General features: G+C 42.3%; 1 protein-coding gene across 6 annotated transcripts in view; it reads left to right on the top strand.

Moving 5' to 3' along the window:
* LOC146677448 (glutamate receptor 3) overlaps positions 1-19,801 on the top strand; it is a 110,782-nt gene that overhangs the window by 14,549 nt on the left and 76,432 nt on the right. For all 6 annotated transcript variants that reach the window (XR_014913738.1, XR_014913737.1, XM_085422334.1 and 3 more), the window contains exon 3: positions 10,424-10,663. Coding sequence is in view for 4 of the 6 variants with exons in the window: in XM_085422334.1 (XP_085278460.1) it covers positions 10,424-10,663 (240 nt within the window). In the remaining 2 variants the exon portion in view is untranslated. The remainder of the gene's footprint in view (positions 1-10,423; positions 10,664-19,801) is intronic.

Raw genomic sequence — 19,801 nt, 5'->3', positions numbered from 1 at the left:
TATCTCAGAGCATGGCTGTCAAGGTGAAGCGAGGGCCAAGGGTTTAGTTCTGTTATCTGCTTCCACAGATAGTCCTTAATTGCATGTGTCAAGGAAATGACATGCAGTGGACAGGGCCAGGCAAAGTGAGATTTCTGCATGTATCGCTTGAGTGCTATCAAACTGATTTTCCCAGAGATGCTCGGCAACTTGTCCAATCGTCCAGCTCCGCCACTACAATGTTATCTGAACTTTAGAAATGTCCAGCGCATTAAACATAAGAACAGCACTCTCGTGCAACCTCCTGCTCCCATACTCTGCATCACAATGAGCAGATGGCATCGCCACAATAATAAAGACATCACCGCATGCGCAGGCCAGGTCCTCTGTGTACGCAGTGTATGTCTGTTTGACCCGCACGGTGCTTCTCAGCCCAGTGTGTTGTTCTGTGTTCAAAGAAAAGCATGATGGTAGGACCAGAAAATATCTGTCAGAAGGAGATGGAGTTGAGAGTCATTGAGTCCCTTGAGGTTTGTTCACCGGCCATGCTCACAAGTACAGGACTATATCACCAAGATGGCAGGTGGAGAGGAGAGGGAGCTGATGGGTGAAAGGCTGCAGAGAAAAACGAGGAAATATAGCAATAGTTAATGAACCTTAGTGATGCTACGTGCGTGGACTCCGGATTTAACCTGAGTGACTCCGGTCCCCTGGTCAGTTTCACAGCTCACTGTTTCATTCTGAGTCGCAGCAGTTGAAGCTTTAATGTGTCAGGCGTTATTAACGAAGGCACAAAGGCTTCGGATGCAGACCATAAACGGGACCTGAGCTCGACTTAGAAATGACGTTGGCTCAGTTCTTTTTAAAACATTATTTGACAGGGAGAAAACCCGATACCTGCTTTATCTGTGCCCAAATGATAAGCACCACTTTGAGTAAATAAGAATTAATCATTCATATTTTAAATGTATGAGTGATTTTTTTTTTAGCATGGTTGTTGCAGTAACACCATATTAACATAATCTGTTTCATATAGTTGTCACAGAGTCCTATTTTTTAATATTAGTACTAGTACATTATTATTTTTTAGTATTAGTTTTCCTATTTAAAAATGCTTGAAATCAAAGCCATCACTTTCGTATTTAACTACTTTTATTTAATTAGATAAATTAGCCAATATTTGAAACAGTCATGTAAATGAACTGAGATACATTTCCTGATATTTTAATCCTGTGTCTGAGATAACAACACCGAACAGCTGGCTGTGTCTTGTTCGGACCTACTGTTTTTTAGGTCAGATATCATCCTTCTGTGAGAACGCTGTAATACAATACAAACGTTCTTTGCTAAGAAGTTGCACAACCAAGATTGCAGGCAGCCAGTCAGACATCACTTTGATAGATATAAATGCTTATTTGAACATTAAGGTTACTGGACAGTTGCCTTTTTGTGTGTGGCTGTTATTAAGGTGTCATACAAATAGGAAATCCACAGGGTTTTTACAGTTTGCAGTGGTGTACACTTTATAGATACAATAAAACGCACACAGCCATTTTCTGTCAGGAATTTGCCTTACGACGCACTTCGGTGCAGCTTAACGTGACGAAAGTGTGATATATGAATCTTTAAATGCCGTTTACAGAACAGTGCATGAACACACAGATTCCGATTAGGTTTGACAGTCAGTTTGTGACAGTTGCTTAAACGCTGTGTATAATTATACAGGAGACACAACACAAGAATGCGACAGGGAGCATCAGTTGGACAGTTTAATATGATTGCTTGAGAACAGCATTTTATTGTAATGTGAGCTCAATCTCAGTTCATTTCAATTCAATTTACAAAGCACAAGCACTTTGTCATGGTGGGAAGGAAAAACCCACTTTTAACATGAAGGAACCTCTAGTGGAACCAGGCTCAGAGAGGAGCTGCCGTCTGCCGTCGTGTGGCAAGAAAAGAAGAAAGAAAGCACAGGGAGACAGGAGACAAGTTATTGTCAGTAGTACTCCCTATCACTCTCAAATTAATTTATCATAATACATCTTTGGCCGAACAATATTTGTTCAGATGAAGCCGTGGGATATGGTGATGACAGTGTTCAAAACAGTTTTCAAAACAATAATGGCAGCCTGTAGCATAAATGGCACTGTGACTCTGGCAGACGTTATAGGAGTCTGTCTGCTCGGACTGCAAGACTTAAAAACAGTTTTTACCACCAAGCCATACGACACCTCAACCACAACACTTAAACACACACAACACAGTCCACAGGACGCACTCAGAAGCTACCTGCAGCTTCACAAGTACTCTGTTTAATCTGCACTGGTCACTCCACTTTATTGTTATTGATATTTATATTTAAAAGTGCAATACTGTAATTTTCTGCTGCTCATTCCTGTGCAATATCCCATCTGCCCTCCCGTCATATTTTCTTATTTAATCACTAGTGTACATATATTTATATTTATAGATACATATATATTTAGTCATCTTTTCTCTTTTACCATGTCTCTTTAATATTTTGCTCCTTACTATTTTTCTATTTTTTTTATTATTTTATTATATTTTATTATATTTTCTTCTACTGTATCATGCTGCTGAGTGACTGCTGCTCGTCAAACACATTTCATTGCAATGTTGACCCTGTGCTAACTTGCATATGACAAATAAAACTGAAAACTGAAACTGAAAACTGTGAGATCAGTTACGTTGAGACCATTTTGTTAACTGAGAGCTGTACGATAAACATCTCTGTCAAGAGATGTATTCTAAAACACTTCTTCAGCTGAGAATCAGAGAGGAGAAACACACAGGTTCACTTGCTAGCAAGGGCAGCCACCAGAGCTCTCGTACAAGAGTGAGGGCTCAGGGACTCGCAGCTCTGAGACTACCCTGGTCTTTATTTTATACATCAGTGGGTGTTTGTTCCTTACATTGGAATGTGGATGTGTATATGTGTGTGTGTGTGTGTGGGTGTAGGTATGGAGTCAGTGTGTGACCCCATAACCGACTTCCCTAAACCTGCTGGTCTGGAAGTCCAACAGTTCATCTAAGCACTTAGACTAAAACTTGACATAGCTACGTTTATCCTACCATAAAACAATAAGACAAGGTACGACCTCTCCCATGCTCCCAGGATGTGGGTGTGAATGCCAGAGCACTCTGGAATGCACACAAAGCCTTTGCAGACTATTAAGGATCGCACATCCTATCACTACCATATGCAAACTTATATTATTAAAAGATTATACTGACTACTAAGTACAATTTTCTATTGACAATCTCTGAAGTTCTTTTAGCGAAAGGTATTTTTCCCAGTTATACCGACTAGCATGTTCACAGGTGGTAGACACCAAAAATCATTACTAGCAATAAACCAAATGTCACGAAAAAAGAACAAAACATACAAACTAGAATTGCACCCAGAGAGGCCAGTACTGGGACCTTATACTCATTTATTCAGACATAATAAAGAGCACCATGATGTAACACATGCTTACAATATGAAACAGCTAGTGTGCTTTTCAAAAGCCCTCTGTTGCACCACATGAGAGAAACTGTTCATTGGTGGTTTTGGAGTTATTTGTTCAAGTTTGTTATATATATTTATTATACTAAAAATATGTATATTTACATTATTTATTATGTCTTTTACCAAGGTGAAGGAAAATACTTTCCATACTGATTTTCATGTATATGTGTGTGTGTTTGCTTGTCTTCAAGACAGATCTCTAGGTGGGTGGGCTCAAGGGTAAGGGTGAAAAAGTATCCGTAGGCTGGGATCTTCATCCCTGTATCATCCATCATGCACTCCACCAGACTAACACTCACATACATGCTTCAGGACACATGTATAGCTGCTTCCTACACGGCAGAGGAGGTATATTTAGCAAAGGGGATTCCCAGCGTTCCTCTTTACATTCAGCGTATCCTTGAGAATTAGCAAGCATGCTGACTTAATGTCAGCATGCTATCTTTTATAACGCCTCGAAGTCCTTTTTTCCCCCTCCCCTGCAAATTGCATATACATTTAAAAAATATGCAAATTACTACCACAGTTTTGTGCAAAAGGATCATACCTTTATGCATAGAATCACTTCTCAGCAGCCAGAAACTCCTTCGGTACTTTTACCGAAGTTATAAAGGCACGGTATCACTGAGGTATACTGATTGATTCTGTATTCTCTGGTGTTTTCTGTGTTATTATCATGTTGTTGTTTTTTTACTGTTTTCCTGTAGTCGTATTGCCATTTTCTTTAGCTTGTGTTTTCACAGGACTCAGCTCTCGACCACACAGTACAGAGCCTTGTTAAACAGCAGCATGATTGTTTGACATCATTACGAGTCACATATCAGTAATGTAAAAAATATAGCCCTGTTCGAATACCCACTACAGCTGTATTGAAGCGTGTGAGTGTTTATACCGCATACTTTCTTTTTTTCAGTGTGTGCACTGGTGTCATTTAGCCCAGCAGATCATGTGAAGTCTAAATAGATTGGAGACGTTGATTCAGCAGGACTAGTAACAGCTTCCTTTTAACGTTTCGCAGCACCACTGCAGTTGAGTAGTTCTTGAATCCGGCTCTACCATTTGTGTTAACGGTTTGAGGCACTTCACATCTCTATATGACAAGACTCGATGCAATTCCCCAGGGCACTTACAAGCTATCTCCCTGTGACAGCATCCCTTTTTCAGAGCAGGACTGACTGGTCCTGATGTAGGCAGGCGACAGTGGGGGGTGCGAGTGGGGGGACCAGAGGCAGAAGGAGATCCAGACACAGGCAGGAAATGGAGGACAACTGGCTGAGAGAAGAAAGAACGAAGCCAAAGAGAGAAAGTGAGAATGTGGAAAAATGGAAAACAGCTAAAACGATACAATCAGCAATGACATTTACCCTTTGCTGCAACCCTCTGCACCGCACACTGTCCCAAGGCAGTGCAAGACCCTGGCTTGTGGGCCACAAAAGAGAAAAAAGGTTGTTTTTTTTCCTTTTTTCTTTTTTATGAATTAGCCGTGCGTGCCTACAGGACACCACATATCCCTCTGAACGAGCATTCCAGGCCAGGCATCTCAAGTGATGCATCAGAAATGTAACATCCCTGTAGCACTAGCGACTGTCCTGATTATGGAAGGGAATGAGGGCGGCACACTGTGTGTGTTTGACCAGTGAACTGGAGATGGGATGCATGGTTCCCTGCAGCAGGAAGGGGGAGTGGGTGGGTGACGGGGTGGGGGGTGGAGGCACAGTTAGCTGCAGAGGAAGAAAAAAATGAAAAAAGAGGGGCAAATGAGATTGGAGAATGAAGAAAAGAGAGGGAGCAGATGAGAGGGAGTTATCTATGTAGTCTTGTTTACCACACAGTCCTCATACAAGCTCCTATAATGACTCTACATGCACACAGCTGTCTGAGGACTCTTGAATAAATTAGTATTATTGAAACTCAAGGTGACACAGAACCACTGAATCTTATTATCTGATGTGTTATTTCTTCAGAGTTGGAGACAGGCCGCTTATTTCCAAGCGGAGCAAAACATTTCTATCACGTTTATTTAATTACAGAGACATAAAGCTGAGGGCAGGACATTTCTCCACAGTAGCCCTGTCCCCTGACTGTACCATGTTTTTTTTTTTTTTTCTTTCCCCAACACCAATCTTCGGTCCACTGATGGACTGGGGGCAATAATATGGGGAGGGAACAATTCGAGTGTGGAAAGAGGGAGGCGCTCAGGTGGAAAGAGATCCTGCCATGCTTGAAGAAGATGTGTGCTTTGGGGGATGACCAGATGGCTGGGGCGAAAGAAAAAACACAGGCAACAAAAGAAGAGGTCAAATAAGGTGGCGAGGACGGAGGACAAGAGAGCGGAGTTAGACAGTGAAGGACGTGGAGAGAAGTGCCGTATGGAGAGGTGTATGACACTACTCGGATTTGAGTTTGTCTCTTCAGAATCACACACGAGGGGCATCTTGATACTAGAAGGTTAAGAAATACTGATGCAACAAGTTCTTTGTGTTGAGACAGCAAGAGATTCCCACAAGTTTGTCCAAATGAATTTCCCTTTCACTGCAAAGAACCAGCTTGATCGGTGTTTCTACTGATTGCTCTCTGGCTGCTGCAAACAAAAATCCCAATGTGCTGTATGTGCTCTGCTGCTCCACTGTCTTGTTATTCACTCTTAAAATATTAGTATTATTAAAAAATGCATTCAAATTAAATTAATTAAAGTTATTGGCAAAGTAGCGATGTAGGAAATTGGTTCCGCTTTCAACAATGAAATGTAAAACAAAAAGAAAGTTACAATATCGCACAAAAGCCGGTGCCTTGATTTAAGAAAAAAAAACACTTACTCATCCCTTTTGTGAGTTCCCTGCTGTTGATGATAAGAGCAAACACGACTTTGTTTTTTCATCCTTCTGCACCGAGTTAAAAAGCAAGTTGCTCGTTGCTATTTTCTCACAGCAGATTGTAAAAATTGGGGGAAAAAGAGATAATTTTTTGATGAGATGATGTTTCTTTTCCAGAATCATCCTTTAAGGGGTTGCAGCTCATCTTCAGGCTATGCTACATGAACAATTCAATTTTATTTACACAGTGCTAAATCACAACAACAGTCACCTCAAGGCGCTTTATTGTAAGATAAAGACCCCACAATAGTACAGAGAAAATGCCCAACAATGACCCCTATAAGGATCCACTTGGTAAAAGTAGGAAGGAAAAACTGTAGTGAGCAGCTGGTAGTGATGGGATGGAGAGAGGACACACTGTGGACACCTCTAAGCCTTAAGGTGCCATCTTTAGTTGGCCCGTACTGTTAGTAATAATGGCTCCACCATGCTAAAGGCCAAAACAAATCCTGTTCCGACATCAGACTTCTGAGGTATCTGGAACGCAACATGACTCCGGAGGTGGACAGTACGGAGAGACTGAGGAAAAGAGTGTGGAGCTCTTGAAGCAGAAGAGTTCACTGTGAATTATATCTAAGGGGTGGAGTTTGAGGATGCTGGCAGATCTGTTGCAGTGTGCGTAACTGGTGCATGTCTCCCCCCAAAAAAGCAGTATATCAGTTTTTAGCAGAACCTACCCTCATGGGATCAACGCAACACAGAGCTTTGCACTTCTGTGAGGGGACAAACCGTGGAAGAAGATGAGAGCAAAAAAGACCAGTGTGAGCAGAGCGAGAAGGGATTGCATGGACATACATGTTATTGAAACTTAGGCTTGCTCAAGCTCAACCTAATAAGAAGAGGACAGCTGAGCAGAGAGAAAGAGGCTGCCAGATCTGGTCCCGTAGGATAGGTTCTGTGTCAGTACCGGGCCAAATTAAGAGGGAGTGCAGAGAAAAGTGGGCCTCGACGAGAGCTGGAACTCCTACTGGCTCCCATTCATTGTGGGAGATTGCACCACTTACCCAGCAGCACTTACCCACAATACTGCTGTCCATCTGTTGATTCACTTATCAAGGAGCTGCGTCGCGGCTGTGTGCGTACGTGCTTGCGCCTCTGCATCCGTGCACGTGCCTGCCTGTGGTGTGTGTGAGACTGAGACTGCTTATACCTTGAACGAGGTGTCTGTACCAGGACAGATAGGGGAGGGAACAGAATTAAAGAGGATGAGGAAAATCCCAGCAGATCTCTTATTCACACAGCAATTGTGCTAAAGAGTCAAATACATAAGCGCTGTTGTGTTGTCCTCTGAGCATCAGAAAGGTTTGTGCATGCTGTAGCACAGTTCTTTACAAAGTCAGATGAGTCCTTGCGGGCACAAGAAAAGGAAAACAAGTTATTTTGTGTTTGTGATTGCATCTTCTCCTTGATTAAGATGGACACACAAAATGCCAACTGTCACTTTGGTGATGGATTTCTGTTTTGTTTTCAGTTTAAAGAATACTACCAGAGATTATTTAAAGAAGTGAGCAAGAGCCAAAGCGATATCTGATGTTTCCCCATCATATGACTTATATTTTTTTGTCCATTAGCCAATCAAAAATAAATTTTTAACATAGCCATTACATAAGATTGGCTAGAGCTTTCCTCCCCGTCCTTTTCCTTCCCATCATCCTCTGGAATATTCAAAGTGTTTACGGATGTTAAGAATGCTTGATTACCCAGCGGGAACGCTTGAGAGTCAATCAGAATAAGTGAACAGTCATTCATGATAGGGTAGGAAAGCAAAACACACCTGTAGCTCTAAATATTAGTTTACACATTAATGGCTTCTGAGTGAATGGAAGTTGCCCCTGCCTAACAATTTACGCCAATCCCGCCAGAGTGCGCGATGAATACACAAACAAATCAAAACGTCTCTCAAGAAATGTTGCTGATCAAAAATGCTACTGGTGCTACTGAGATGTTGGAGTGAAAATGATTGTGTAACTGTTTATTTTCTTTAAGTTCCACCTTTGGTCTCCTTAGATAGCAGTCTTATAAAACAGGGTCTTTTTTGTGCATCTAGTTAAAGTGGTTGTTTTTTTCCCTCAGAAGCTGACCTTCTGGGTCAGTCTATTGAAATGTGATCCTCATTTGCACGTCTTAAAACTGTTTTGTCTTTTTGTTTTGACTCTGTTCACATTAGATATGAAACTGAAACACTGTGACACTAAGAGACAAAAATCCTGGGCCACATCACACCTACTGTACAGGAGTCGACTGGCCATTGAAACGCATACTACCAAGCTCTTGGCGTACGGTTTTTGTGCTGATGTTAATGCCAGAGGAGGTTTGGGACACTATGCACCTCAGCTCTGTAACATTATGTGGTCTCCTACTTTGTGACTGAGATATATCACTTGATCCACCCCATCCATGGCTCGAATTCGGTGACCTCTTTAAAACGACCCATTCTTTCACAAATATTTGTAAAGACAAACCGCATGGCTTGGCGTTCACTTTATACACTGTGGAAATGGGCCTGAAAACACCAAGAGGTGTGACCCAATACTTCTCATCATGCAGCGCACATTGGAGAATAGCAAACACTGTGTGGAGTTGTTGAAACACAAACATGTGTGTAAGGTCACTGAAAATGAAACTAGATTCACTTGGCACTCGAGGCACAAAGAGTTGTCTTTTTCAGCTCTTCCGTGGGAGGCAACAGAAGCGACGACAGGCAGCAGCGGTGCACACAGCTGCTGTGAATGCTGCAGTAAGTCGTTCACCGTGGAAGAGGGAGCAAAGCGATAACCGGTGGGAGCTCCTAGTGGGTGCGGGAGACCTTGAGTGAATGGCGTGATGTTTCTATCACTTGACTGCCACGCAGACACACAGAAATGCTGCAATTCTTGCATTTCTGAACCACTACCACTGGATCTGTTCCCCTTCAGATAGAATGCTGTCTCCATACTTAGTGAACGTTACCCCTTAAGCCACAGGAAAACATGTAAAGGCTCAATACAGATCAACTGCAGCCTCCGTACATAAGTATTCACAGGAAGATTTTTTTAAGTCCCCTTTTTTGTATCACTACTTCAGGGTGAGACTTGAAATAGACAAATCAGCATTCAAATTAAAAATGCTTTTACCTATCACTGGAACAGGGGCAGTTTGGGGTTCAGCATCTTATCAAAGTATACTTTGACGTACTGACGGGAGAAACTGGAGCTACCAAATCTTTCTCCATCTGCCATTACTGATGGAACAAATATAAAACACAACAAACACTCCGTGTGCACACAGTCATAGGTTACTTTCTTAAAAATTGCTTTTAATAACTCTTGCAAGGACCTCAAGGGAGGAACTAGTGGTAAGACAGGTTGCATACAAGGTTTACAAGAAATGTGAAAGCATTTTGGGGAGGCAACGCTAGGAATTGTTTTATATTGATTCCTTTCTAGATTGTTTTCAAAATTAAGGGGTTAATCTAAAGCCAGAGGACTCGAAACAGCTTATAAAATAATGGGTAATAATTTTAGCCACAAAGGCTTTGAGGGTCTTTTATTGGCCGGCTTTTACTGTTCAGAAAATTCAAGTTCCCCAGTTTGTAACTCACAATAGGTACACTATTGAGTTCTCTCCAAACCTACTCTGAATTAGCCGTGTCGATATATTTGATTGTTCATTCTATAAGATATGAGAACGTTGCAGACGTTGTATTGCTTATTTTTAAAATCTCAACAATGCTGGCACAAAAGACAAAGAAAGTTTGATTTAATTTTTTTTAATTTGGGTTTAACAACGCTTAATAATGATTTGAAAGAAATTGAGAAATCAATGTATTTTTTGAAGCTACATCGTAAAAAAAAAACAAAGACAACAACATTAAGATTCTGACTCTTAAGCTATTTATGTTGTTAACAATTTATCAAGTGCGCTGAGCTTCCTTTAGAGTCATACGGACCCTCGATTGGATATTATTGAGGGGTCAAGTATCCAAAATAAAGTGTTCTTGCGGAGAATGATCATGTTTTTTTTTAACTCATGTCCTTCATGTACTTTGCTGTCCCTGCAGTTTGCTCTCAGTTCTCCCGCGGGGTGTACGCCATCTTCGGATTCTACGACAAGAAGTCCATGAACACCTTGACCTCGTTCTGCGGCGCTTTGCACACCTCCTTTGTCACACCCAGTTACCCCACCGATAATGAGGTGCAGTTTGTCATCCAGATGCGACCTGCCCTCCGGGGTGCTGTCCTCAGCCTCCTCTCTCACTACAAATGGCAGAAGTTCGTCTACCTCTACGACACCGACCGAGGTAGGTGACAGCGCGAGCCTCGACTCGGGACTTAGAGCCGGAATTACATCACGGAAACATGTTGCAGTGACTCAGAATGGCAGACGAACAGCAGGGTTAGTAAGGGATAGATTTACCCTGTAATGCTTCATGAAAGCCCTGTAAATGCTTGAACTGTTAACACTGCACTATTTTATACAGTGGTTTGGCTGTTATGTAAATGTGAAATAAATTCACCAGCAGCTCATAACACTGGTAATAACTATTATGCTTTAAGAGACGGCATGCTCTATGAGCTATAACCTTTGGATTCTTCAAACAGTTGGCTGCTTGGTGTCAGTTAATCTCCTGTTTAATCTTGTTGTTGATATTGGCTCGTCTTTCATCTGAAATGAGGTATGTCACAGCTGCTACTAAAATGTTTTCTACAGAAATCAGAGTCTCTGCCTGCCTGTGGGGGCTGCTTATTGTTTGTGTCAATGAGGGTTCTCTGTAGTTCCCAGATTGCATTGCCTTGTTGACGCCGTGTATATGACAACCTGTCAATGTAGCCAAGTGTTCATTTCTGGGATTTTTAATGTCAGGTGAGAAAATGAGCTCATTATCTCTCCGTAGAATAATGATCCCCTCCTCCTACAAAAACTTCAATTTATTCAAACACCACCTGGGCAGAGGGGGGAATGGATATGTTCGGGATATGACAGACAAAGCCAAATTATGTCTTCCTCTTTGTGAAGGTGTCAGTAACAGTCACTACATATTCCTCCTGCACTTTTTTTTTATTTGTCTTGTTTATTTGCTCATTATAGAAAGGTCCTGACCCACAGATGTGCTTCAAGCCACCTGTCTTCCCTTCAGCAAGATTTCTGCTTTTCTTTGGTTCTATTTTTTCATGGTCCTGCCTCACGCCCCCACCTCTCTCTCTGTCTTGCTTTGAGGCAGAATATGAAGTGTGCTTTAGCAGAGAGTCTCTGTCTATGGGTCTCCAGGCCTGTAGGGTCTAGAGCTGAGGGCCTTCATCCTCCACACAGCCTGCAGATAATATGTGGTTAATTAGGGTCACTCTGACTAGGACACTCATTGGATCTTCCCTGCGGATGCTAGCAACCCACTCGTCCTTCAGCACAACCAATACTGCCCGTCCCCCATCCTTCTGCTTTTCCGCTTCTGTCTGGCAAGTTAGACCGTCTGGGGCAGAGTGGGATACATAGCGGAGGTGGGCAAAATAGCCTGAGATAAAAAAGAGAAAATAAAAACAGAGGCGGTGTTATAGGACGAGAGTGATAACAAACAGACATATAGACTAAAGAGTGAAAAAGGGCGATAGAGGGCAAAGGAGCGAGGGAAAATAAGGAGGAGGAGGAAACAAAACACCAATTCCGTCCTGCAATTAAGGCAACAGCAAGCGCGTTTGATTTACAGCCTTTTACCTGTGTACAGACAATTCCCAGTGTACAGTACATCCCCGTGCTGAAGCCCCTGCCAAGTCACTTTTACCTCTCTCCTTTCTGCCAGTGGTGTAAGACGATCCCTTATTAGGGGGAGGACATTGGCCCCAGGAGGGGATTAAAGTCGTTTATTGATGCACTCCATCCAGCACTTTGGGGGCTTTGACACTTGGCTCATCAAGCAGACAGATGTGTCAGAGAACCTCTACCTCTGCTTATCAGGTAGTGCAGCTCCCTTGGCAATATGGACACTGACTGCTGGCTAAACCAAGAGGAGTGACTGACGAAATGGTCTTCAAGGGTGCATGATTTTTTTACCTCTCTGGAGCAAACGAGAGCTGACAGACAACTCTCTGCATTTTCAAAGCATGACGGAGCCTCCACCATGTTTTGCAGATTTCTGTAAACTCACGGTTGTAGCTCTCTCCTGACCTGCTCCATACATATTGATGAGGATTTTAACTGAAAACATCAGATTTGGATTCATCAGACCTCTTGCCATGGATGTTCAGTCCAGTTCTTGTGTAATTTGGCAAATGTCAGTCTTTTATCCCTGTTTCCTTCCCTTAGGAATGGTTTATTGACAACCACCCTCCACTGAGACCATTTTTAAGGCTTAGGTGAACATTAGATGGATCCAGTGACAACCTAGATGCATTTCTCAAGTCCTGTGTCAGGTCCTGGATTTCTTTCCTGTTTGTAAAGGATACGACTTGCAGATATTGTTTATCTGGTGTAGATAGTATTTATAGGTCTGGCAGTTCTTCTAAAGATACAAGTTTTCTTTTATGTTTGGACAAAACACAGGTTCATCCCTTGCGTTAGATGCCTCTTTTGTTTGAAGGACTGATAGGTCACAGTTAAAAAAAATCTTTAAAACAAATCTCTGGAAATGGTCGGGTACAAGGCTTAGAGTATCCTGAGAAAAACTCTGAAAGATCTTCAGAAAGTCTGAAGAACTATTGTACTATTGTTCAAGACCCCTTTAAAACAGTACAGGAAAGTCTGGCTCCTTGAAAGCACAATGTAAAGAAACATTGTGCTTTCACAATGTTTCTTTACATTGTAAGTACTTTAATTTCAAAGTTTTTTACTTAACTTTTCAAACTTGAATCTATCTCTCGGTTTCAGGAAACTATTTAAAGTTCTGCTCACGTACTAACCTTGTAGTTCTCATGCTCTGACTTACAGCTGACTCATGTGAGTGGGAGGTATGGTGAGCAGTTAGTCGCTTTTAGCCGACGGCTTGCTGATTATATTGTGACACTATAGGTCAGCATCACATCAATTTATTATTTTTTTTATAATTGCTTATTATTATTATTATTATTATTATTATTATTATTATTATTATTATTATTATCATTATTATTATTAAATGAGCTTAAGATGTCCTCCTTCGGAGGATAGAAGTAGCATGTTCAACACCTTAATCTGTCACAGTGCTCTGGGTCTCTCTTTTTTAATTTTTGTCTGAGGATTGTAATTAATTATTAAAAAGTCTAAATTATGTCCCTGCATGCAGGTGGCTGTGACAGATTTCTGACTTTGCAGTATGCAAGCAGCGAAATGAACAAACAAGCAGAAATCACAGCTGACCCTCTGCTCTGCTTCAGGCTCATGTTTGCTACAAAGCACCTGCTTCGATGTATTAGTTTCTTGAGTGCCTTTTTTGCCTTTTAATTTGTGTTTTATAAAAGCATTGATCATTCATAATACTGGAAGCAACTTTGCAATTATTCTCCAAACTCTTCTATTAGGGATGGAAAACACAGCGCTACAGAGGGGGGGAAAAAATCACATAGCTGAGTTCCACCAAGAGGTTTTATTCAGTCAATAGAAAAGATTAATTACAGCCACACTATTCATTTGGCTCTGTTATTGGACTGGCAAAAAATGCTTTTAGGCCTCAGTGCAGTGCTTTCAGCCGGAGAGTGATGGTCCATATGCTTCAGGCTCAGATGTATTGGAGGGAAATGGAGGGAAATTTGTACCCTAAATGCCAATATCAGACAGCTGTTTGAAAGCAGACGTTATGATGAAGGAACTGCACTGGAAGCAAATGGAGCCTCCGTAGGCAGTGTTATACCAGCCTAATGAGTGGCTACTCTCCTCTTATCTGAGGTAATATATTGACAGGATACATTATGCGTGTGTGTTAATATGTGTGTGGATGGAACGAGATGAAAGATCCAAACAGCTACTTTGATTCAACCCACTACATTTCATACATGAAAAAAGACTATCCCAGCAACACTTCTTCTTAATATCAATAGCACTCCTGGAGTTTCTTTTTTTCTTCTTCTTTGCTTTCAGCTTGCGTCAGTACATGAATTTCCCATTAAAAGCTGGAGCTCTATAGGGTGATAGGGTGAAGGTAGATGGATCTTGCCCTTTCTGTTCTGGCGGTCAGGTATGGGCAGATAATTGCCAGTTCTGTGCAGCAGAGACAGATGATTACAGGCTTTATTGTCTCTCCCAGGCACAATCAACCCTGATTCAGCAATCTCACCTCTACTTGATTTATGAGTCTCTGTCTCTCCTTCTTTCCTATTTCACTTCGTTCTATACCTCTTCCTTATATGTTTTTAGCTTGCTCTTATGTCTCTTCGTCTTGGAGCTTACCGTTGTTGTCTAGTAGACGCAACCTTTCCTTAAGCACAGCAAAGTAGTCAAGAAATGATGAATGGGAAGAACAAACTGTAAGCAGTCATAAGAAATGGTGCATGTTTGACAAAAGAAAACAAATTGGGATTTTCAGGTTCAGTTAGCTCAGTGTGGATGTCAGAGCTGCCGTGTTCGTAGCACTTTTGAAGTAACTGGCCCTTTAAAAACAAAAGCAGGCATACTTGATGACATTTTGCTGGCTGGAATGAAAATTTTACCTGTCGCTAATGCCTGACATTAGCTTCGTGAGTTGGTTGTTGCTGCTATTTTTGACTTTTTAATTTCAGGGAAACCTTTAGTATTACATGAAACAGCAACAACAGAAATATTTCAAATGTCAACATCTATAAAGACCAGTTGATCAGTCATGAAAAAGCAGCCTTTTGTTCTTTTGAAGTTATAGCCAGTCAACTACTATACATAAAATAAGCAGGTATAATTAGCTAAAATGCTATACTAGGGCTGTGCAATATGACCAAAATCTCATATCCCGATATAAGACATCTATTGTCCGGATAACGATATAAAATCACAAAAATTTTACATTTTCTGAAAATTCTGTGAATCTCGGGCAGCTCGATTTGTGTAAAGTGTTTCCAGCTGAGCGTCATGTAGCTGGAGTCGAGTGTTTTAACCGATGCATGAAACTATACATTTTTAGACATAAGCTGTAAACGGCCTCTGTTTTCTATGTGAGTATTTATTACACGGCGTGCTGCGGGGAAAAGCCTGTTCTAACGTTTGAGTCTAAGGTTTATTTTTTAGCACCTGGCAGCTCTTTTTTGCTTCTCATCCGTAAACACTGCATACTCTTTCACGTGATTCAGTTTATTTTGAAAAGTGTAAACAGGATCTTGAGCTTTATTGTGAAAGGTTTATGTGGAAAATAAACAAGCGGATACGCGATGGTTTTACCGTCGTTGTTGCTAACGACAATGCATAAAAACAGTCGCTTGTCCGTCTGTAGTGTGGTTATATTCAATATAAGAGAATAAGAAATTAATATAGCCACTACAGTGACCATCAAAACGATGAAAAAATATTGCCGTAAACAGTTTATTTTGTGACACCACGAAACAAACGATAGCGTAAAATGAAAGATAGACGTTTTTATATCGTCATCCGATATTTATCGTTATATCGAACAGCCCTATGCTATACTGTGTAAAATTATTGAAACACACCTCATTTATATCATATTATGGAAATGTGCAAACAGCCAGCACGTTTTCACTCCCAAAGTGTAACATTTTACACTACTTGACAAATCGTCGGTATATTACGCTTTCGGCCACCCAACGCGTCCCTATATTACGAGTTGGGAAAAATGAGGAAACATGAGAACCATTTGGAATGAATCTACACATGTACGTTTATTTTATAAGATAAGATAACCTTTATTAGTCCCACACGTGGGAAATTTGTTATTTAAATCGCTTTGGAAGAAACTATCTAACACGATTAAGGTGGTGGTTGACGTTAGGTATAAGTAGGGTTGCCAACTCCCTGAAAAATAAATAAGGGACACCTCGTGGCCAGGGCCGGGCGACCCAATTGTCTTCACCCTTCCCAGTGTGGTGAATTTTCTAGCTCTTTTTTTGTGTGTGAAATTATTTTTTTAACCATTTGACTTGAATTTGATTTAAGTAGATGTGTATTCTTTGTGATATGAACACATGTGAAACAAATGATCATTTAGCCATTTATTTTTAGCTCAAAATAACAACATTAACACGATAAAACAGGTCTCTTTCTTAAACAGAAGCCTGTCATGCTTAACTTTTGAGAATATAAGTAAATCTTTCTTTAAAAGAACTCTGTCCTGCTTAACTTAAAATAATAGAAAACAATAGAAAGAAAAACATTCTTGTAACAGTGCACATTTAGTGCATTTAGTACAACTGGCTTCAGTTGAGGTATTATTTCAGCTTTTCTAATGCTAATCAGCTGCTCCTGTTTGTAAACCCGCTTGTTCCCATGATTACGCATCTTAACTCATCATCATTATTCATCTATGTATTACTTTTATGTATTAGTCATCTATTTGTTGTAATCATCTATTCTTGCAGTTGTTTATTACACAAAATAAATTATATTATCACACTTCTGGCCACATAGCGCTGATATTCACTGCACATGCCCATATTAACTTTTTCCAGCCAGGTGTTTTCCTTTTCCCATTCTTCCCTTTCTCTGAGGGGAACAAACATTGCTGCTCTAATGCTGGGCTTACACTGTGCAGTTTTAGGCCCATTTTGAGCCGATTTTTGAGTGATCGGACCGATTTTGGCCTTCATCGTGCATCGTGTAGTATACGTGGGGTAACGAGAAGTGATTAACACCTCACGACCAGCTCCCGATCATCAATCGCTCGTGAGGGTCTCACCACAGCCGCTCACACTGCTCGCGCGCAAACACGTAAACGTTGGTGTAAAAGATGGAGCAGCACGGCTGTGCAGCCTGTGATCTGGACACAAGCGATGGAGGCACAACTTGTAGAACTTTGGAAAGCTCATCCGAGCCTTTTCGATGTGGCATCACAAAATTATCACAACCACAACAACCGTGAAAATAGTTGGATTTACACTGCTGCTCAATCACAGCTGCCCGATCAATGTTTTTCATTAGCAATTTAGCAAAGTTGATGGTGGTGGTGTGTCTGTGTGAGTGTAAGACGGAGAGAGAGAGCGCGACAGATTTTCTGTTATAACCTTCATTTTATGGAGGCACAGTGTGAGCACTCAGGTCGCATCAGAGCATCGGGCGGTATAGTGTGAGACCTGCATCGTGACCTACCAACTGCGAGTCAATCGTGCAGTTTGAGCAGGAGCTGAATAACGTGACTGAAAAAAATTGCACAGTGTCTGCCCAGCTTTAGGTTTACTGTCGTCCGAGACTTGCACCGCAGTGTCTGCGTTTGTTTCCCTGTTGGCCATGCTTCTTGTTGTGGTCATTTGTTGTCTTCCGGTATTTTCTCCGTAAGCGACCTTTCCTCGACCAATGAGATGAGTGGTAATTGTAATATTCTGTCTCAAACTTATGAATAACGTGTTCATAATCTGCTTCGTGAGCCACCATTATCTTTATTGCCGCTCGTCCATTTCAACATAAAACACACCCACTTTCGTGACAGCAAACACTCCCCGTTGCCACTACGGTGGACCACAAGGGACAGTAAGCACGGAGTGCAAACATTATCAGCAATACAACATCTCCCTTTTTTTTTAGATGCCCACCAGTGACACAGCTGGTATACATTTCAAAATAGAACATCCCGAACCTGAGGATAAGGAACAGTTTTTCAACATTGCCATGCGTAAAATTACTGCGGCCTGAACTAACAACAACAATGCGATGTGGGATATGCACTCATTAGTACATGGACATTTGACATGTTTCCTTTTTGTTTTTTGTTAGGGCAGCGATACGCCTACACCCTTTACATCACAGGTCAAGAATAACCCTCGGTTTGACCACTCGTCCTGATCTGGTGGTCAGTGCAGGGCTAGTGTCCATGGTTGGTGTTGTAGTGTCTCTAGATAGTGACAGGGGCTCTGCTTGTTGTTGAGCCGCACTATCTGGCTGGGTTACCAGATCGGATGTTGGTGCTGAAGGTGCCGGTGACGCCTTGGCGCCTCTCAGGTGCCGTCGGTTACGCCGTATAGTCTGTCCCTCGCCAGTGCGGATCACGAAAGAGCGGGCAGTCTCTGCAGGTCGGATGATGACAGCCGGTTTCCAGGCTCCGGACTCGTGCTGAAAGCGAATGTGGTCCCCCTGCTGCAGCCTCGGTAGTGGTGTGGCGCTGCGATTGTAGTAACGCCTCTGATGCTCTTGTCTTTCCATCCGTGTTTTTTGCACAACCGTCGGGCTTATGATGCGAGGTACCAGGTGGCATCCGGTAACAGGAAGCACTGAGCGTAGACGTCGACTCATGAGGAGCTGCGCGGGTGACCTGAAGCTGTCGACTGGCGTGTTCCTTTGCTCCAATAGGGACAGGTAGGGATCTACTCCCTGAGCATGAGCTTTATCCAGAACTGATTTGGCCGTCTTGACTGTTCTTTCGGCAAGGCCGTTGCTTTGCGGGTACAAAGGACTTGAGGTCGTGTGGACAAAGTCCCATGTGACTGCAAAATCCTTGAACTCTCGAGAGCTGTATTGTGGGCCGTTATCTGAGATAAGCGTCTCTGGTATACCATGTCTGGCGAATATGGCCTTGAGCTTTTTGATGACGGACCCTGCAGTGGTAGAGAATAGCCTTTCGACCTCAAAGTAGCGGCTGTAGTAGTCCACAACTACCAAGTAGTCCCGTCCACGCCATGTGAAGAGATCTGAGGCCACTGCCTGCCATGGCCTCTCAGGGATCTGGTGTGGGATGAGAGGTTCTTTGGGATTCGCCGCGCGCCTCTCCTGACATATGGAACAGTTTTCCACCGTGGCAGCTATGTCCTTGCCCATGCCTGGCCAGAAGAGGGCGTCCCTTGCTCTCTGCTTACTCCTTTCAATCCCCATGTGCCCAGTGTGGATTCTCTCCAGCATGTTGTTTCTTAGGGCTGTTGGCACTATAATTTTGTCACCTTTGAAGATGATGCCATGGGAGTGTGAAATTTCATCTCTGAAAGTCCAGAAGTCCAAAAGGGTTTTGGGGCATTTTTTTCTGTCCTCAGGCCAGCCATCCTGCACAGTTTGCTTCAGCAGGGTGAGCTGCGGGTCGCATCCTGTTGCAGCCTGTATCTCTGAGAGTTTTTTGTCACTTACTGGGAGGCTGTTTATCACCGAGTGGATCTGGTCCTCCATGCCTTCACTCAGCGTGCTGTCTTGGTCGGGCAATGGTTTCCTGGACAGTGTGTCGGCCACAGGTATGTCTTTTCCGGGCCGGTGCACGATCTCTATGTCGTATCTCTGCAGCTGTAACAGCATGCGCTGCAGACGAGCAGGGGCTACAGAGATTGGTTTCTTCAGTATGTGCTCCAACGGCTTGTGGTCCGACTCTACGATGACTCTCCTGCCGTATATGTACGTGTGGAAACGCTTGCATCCAAACAGC

Source organism: Rhamphochromis longiceps, linkage group LG2 (genome assembly GCF_057381845.1).
Source record: "Rhamphochromis longiceps isolate RC_006_pf linkage group LG2, R_longiceps_female_GT1.1, whole genome shotgun sequence".
NCBI classification, from domain to species: domain Eukaryota; kingdom Metazoa; phylum Chordata; class Actinopteri; order Cichliformes; family Cichlidae; genus Rhamphochromis; species Rhamphochromis longiceps.
This window is presented reverse-complemented; position numbering and strand designations above follow the sequence as displayed.